Genomic DNA, 3,562 nt, shown 5'->3' with positions numbered 1-3,562 from the left:
TGAACAAGAAATGGAAGAGAAAATCAAGTAAGTTGTATTTAGCATGGGTGATTTTAAGGCAGTCCTCTTGAACTAAGTTTCCTTTTGTGGTGCCTGGTACAGTTCTTTTAAGTTATTTGGGTAAGTTTTGCCTAACCAAAATATTAAACATAAGCCCTGTAAGTTAAATACAGAGGAGAAATAAGAGTCAGTGTAATTCCATGTCTGTTTAGGGGGAAAATCTTTTTCTGTATGCAAGATTATGGTCATTGGGTACATATCCAATGAATTATTTTGTTATATTATCTTTAGTAGTGGCATTATTATTACTATTATATAATAAAGATACATATGGTGAAAAGTTTTTGAAAAGTAGAGAAGAGGGGCCAGCAAGTGGCATAATGGTTAAGGTGCTGGCCTACCATGTGGTCGTCTGTGGATCCAGTTCTGGACCTGCCGGCTTGAAAATCACACCAGGTGTGTGTATGTGTGTGTGCCCCACGTCCCAAGAGAGTGGAGGAGAAAGGATTGTGGTGTGGCCATCCCCCCCACCTCCCGGGGGTGGGGGGATGATTTCTCACTTTCCCTCCCACTGTCTCTTTTTGTCTCTCTGCCAAGTGCATCCTATGGTAAAAACCTAAAAAAAAAAAAAAAAAGGTAGAAAAGTTCTCCAGTCCCAAGACCCACTCCCTAGAGGCACTCATAATTTCTGTATCCTCCCAGAAGTTTTCTGTGTCCGGCGGCATGCGTGCACGTATCTCTTTGCAGCTTATTCCTTGTGTGGCGGCAGTTAACTCTGTCTTTGTGGCTCAGACAGGAGCAGGAAGATCTTGAGTTGAAGCACAATTCCACGTTAAAACAACTGATGAGGGAGTTTAACACACTGCTGGCACAGAAGGAACAGGACCTGGAAGTGACCATAAAAGAAACAATCAGTAAGTAAAATTTTAAGTTCAGGAAGGAGCCCATCACAGTCGGCAGAGACTGATTTAAGCTTAGTCTTTTTGCACTTGCAGTAAGTGCTTTAAATCATTAAACTGGAAGGAAGACGATCCTTGCCCAAGTAAGTTCTCTAATGGGTACCTATCCTGCCTGGCAAAGATTTGCAGGTGGAAGAATCTGAAAGCATTAGCTAATTAATTGCCTTAGAAAGACACTTCTGTTCAGTGAAAGGGTGTATTTGATCATTTGACCACGGTTGGGCTGGACGTCTCATTAAAAATCTAGCAGTACTCATATAAAATTGATATAAAAATTAATTTGGAATAAGCATTCTTACTGAATTGGGGATATAGACGTTAACTCTTTTTATTTTATAATTTCTTATTTACATTTAATTGTTGTATATCTTTGTGGAGTATATTGTTTTCAAAGCATGCATGCTATGTGTGATAATCAAATGAAGGATTTAACCCCATTCATCATCTTCAACAAAGAACCCTGCTTTCTGCTGTGTACTTTTGATCTGTTCACTCTTAACTAATGCATTATCTTGTGTGTGTTCGTTTTTATTTATTAGATAAGGCCCAGGAGGTGGAAGCTGAACTTTTGGAAAGCCACCGAGAAGAGACAAATCAGTTGCATAAAAAAATTACCGAGAAAGATGATGATCTCAAAAGGACAGCCAAAAGATATGAAGAAATCCTTGATGTACCTTATTTTTGCTCTCTTGAAATGTAGTTGTAATAGATTTCATGGTAGTGCTGAAGGAATCCTGTTTTCCTAATGTGAAGGGCTTTGGGGGCTCAGTACTACCACATTAGTACTTTTATGTTCCATGCATTTTTATGAAGAATCCTAATTGATTTCTGCCGAGATCGTAGTTTTCTGATCATATTCTGCTAACCCGTCACTGTAGTCTGCTTGCTGGAATTGTGAGTCACTGAGGGGGAGAATGGATTCTCTCACAAACTCAGACTGGACAGTGAGAAGACCAGACTGAGAGTGGAGCTGTAGTTGGGTGAAGTCCCAGCAATAGGACAGACCATGTTGCCCACTGTGTTTGAGTGTGGCTGCTTAATGTAGGTGCGCTCTTTCCAGGGTGGGGTCAGTTAACTTCCTACCATCCTCCCCAATTTGCAGGGGTTTGGAGAGAAAGATGGGTGGAAAAGAAAGGACTACATTAGCCAAATCTTTTATTTTTAATGGAAGGTTATCTTGAAATACTTATTTGACTAGGACTTCAAAATGTTCATGGAGGATGCTTATTATGAAAAAAAGTATGTCTGAATTTCAAAAATTTTTTTCACCAAAATGAACTCACTTGAATTCCAGTTTCCCATGGACTTTTGAAGTCTCCTATATTAATGGCACTACCATTTTTGTGTATGAAGATAAGCCATAATTGATAGTGAGTTCTCTGGACTCCAGAACATGTAAAGTGCAATGGGTGCAGTGGGGCCACAAATAGCATAGTGGTTATGTCACTGGACTCCCACCAACTGCAGTTCAAGTCCCAGACCTGATGGCTTAAAAATCATGCCAGGGCATGTGTGTATGTGTGTACCCTGTATACTGAGAGGAAATGGAGGAGAAGGGATTGCAGTATGGCCATCCTCCGGAGGGGGTGATTTCTCACTTTCTCTCTCACTGTCTCTATCTTTCTCTCTCTCCAGCATGCACCATGTGCCCTAAGGCAAAAACGTTTTTAAAAATAAATAAATGACTGCAAAACAATATAAATTCTTCTTGGCTGGCTTACAGGTTCTTTAGTTACACCAAGCCTTATTTCACTCTACGCCAAGAACCGTTTGAGGATTAATAAAGAGTAAATCGGGGAATCATGCCTCGCTGACTAGGTCAGCATTAGAACTCGGAGCCATTCTAATAAAAATAATGTTCAGTGTAATTGAAATGACTACAACCCCAGCACACGATACATGCCTGTAAATGTCACTTTAAATCTCATTATGAAGAAATTTAAATAATTTTACATTTTCTTATAATTTTGTACAGTATATATGTACTGTTGGAAAAAATACTATTACGAGTGAGCAGATGATGTAGTGGTGAAAATGCTAGATCCCACATAGCTGACTCTGTGGTTCAAGTCCGAGACGCGGTGGCTTGAGAAACACACTGGTACATGTGTGTGCACACCCAAAATCTCAAGAGGAGCATGGAGAAGGAAGTGCAGCGCGGCCATCCCCCTGGGGAGGATTTCTCACTTTCCTTCTCTGTCTCTCGCTGTGTCTCTCTGATGAGTGCATGTGCCCTATAGCAAAAACCAAAACCAAAGACAAAAAAGTCCTCTTACTTCTTGAGTGCTTAGAGAATGTTGGAATTTGAAGATACATTAAAGCTAGCTTAGGGGCCAGCAGGTGGCATAGAGGTCAAGATGCTGGACTCCCAAATGGCAGACCCCAGTTCGAGTCCTGGACCTGGTGGCTTGAAAATTACTCGAGGTGCGTGTGCACATGTGTGCCCAAACCCGAGAGGAGAGTGAAGGAGAAGTAATTGTGGTGTGGCCATCCCTCCTGGGCGATGACTTCTCATTTTCCTTCTCTCTCTGGTGAGCTCATGCAGCCTGTGGCAAAAACCTAAAAAAAAAAAAAAAAAAAAAAAGAGTGTTTATTTCCATTTC

The 3,562-nt window shown here is 40.8% G+C and overlaps 1 protein-coding gene across 6 annotated transcripts in view; it reads left to right on the top strand.

Annotated features, from left to right (window-relative positions):
- The window catches only part of GOLGA4 (golgin A4), a 142,524-nt gene that overhangs the window by 110,207 nt on the left and 28,755 nt on the right, over positions 1-3,562 (top strand). For all 6 annotated transcript variants that reach the window (XM_014592659.2, XM_006161068.2, XM_006161067.2 and 3 more), the window contains 3 exons: positions 1-27; positions 793-914; positions 1,499-1,629. In XM_014592659.2, the coding sequence (XP_014448145.1) occupies positions 1-27; positions 793-914; positions 1,499-1,629 (280 nt within the window). The remainder of the gene's footprint in view (positions 28-792; positions 915-1,498; positions 1,630-3,562) is intronic.

Source organism: Tupaia chinensis, unplaced genomic scaffold, assembly GCF_000334495.1.
Source record: "Tupaia chinensis unplaced genomic scaffold, TupChi_1.0 Scaffold138098_1, whole genome shotgun sequence".
Classification (NCBI taxonomy): domain Eukaryota; kingdom Metazoa; phylum Chordata; class Mammalia; order Scandentia; family Tupaiidae; genus Tupaia; species Tupaia belangeri.
The sequence above is the reverse complement of the archived record's forward strand: the minus strand, read 5'-3'. Positions and strand labels throughout refer to the sequence as shown.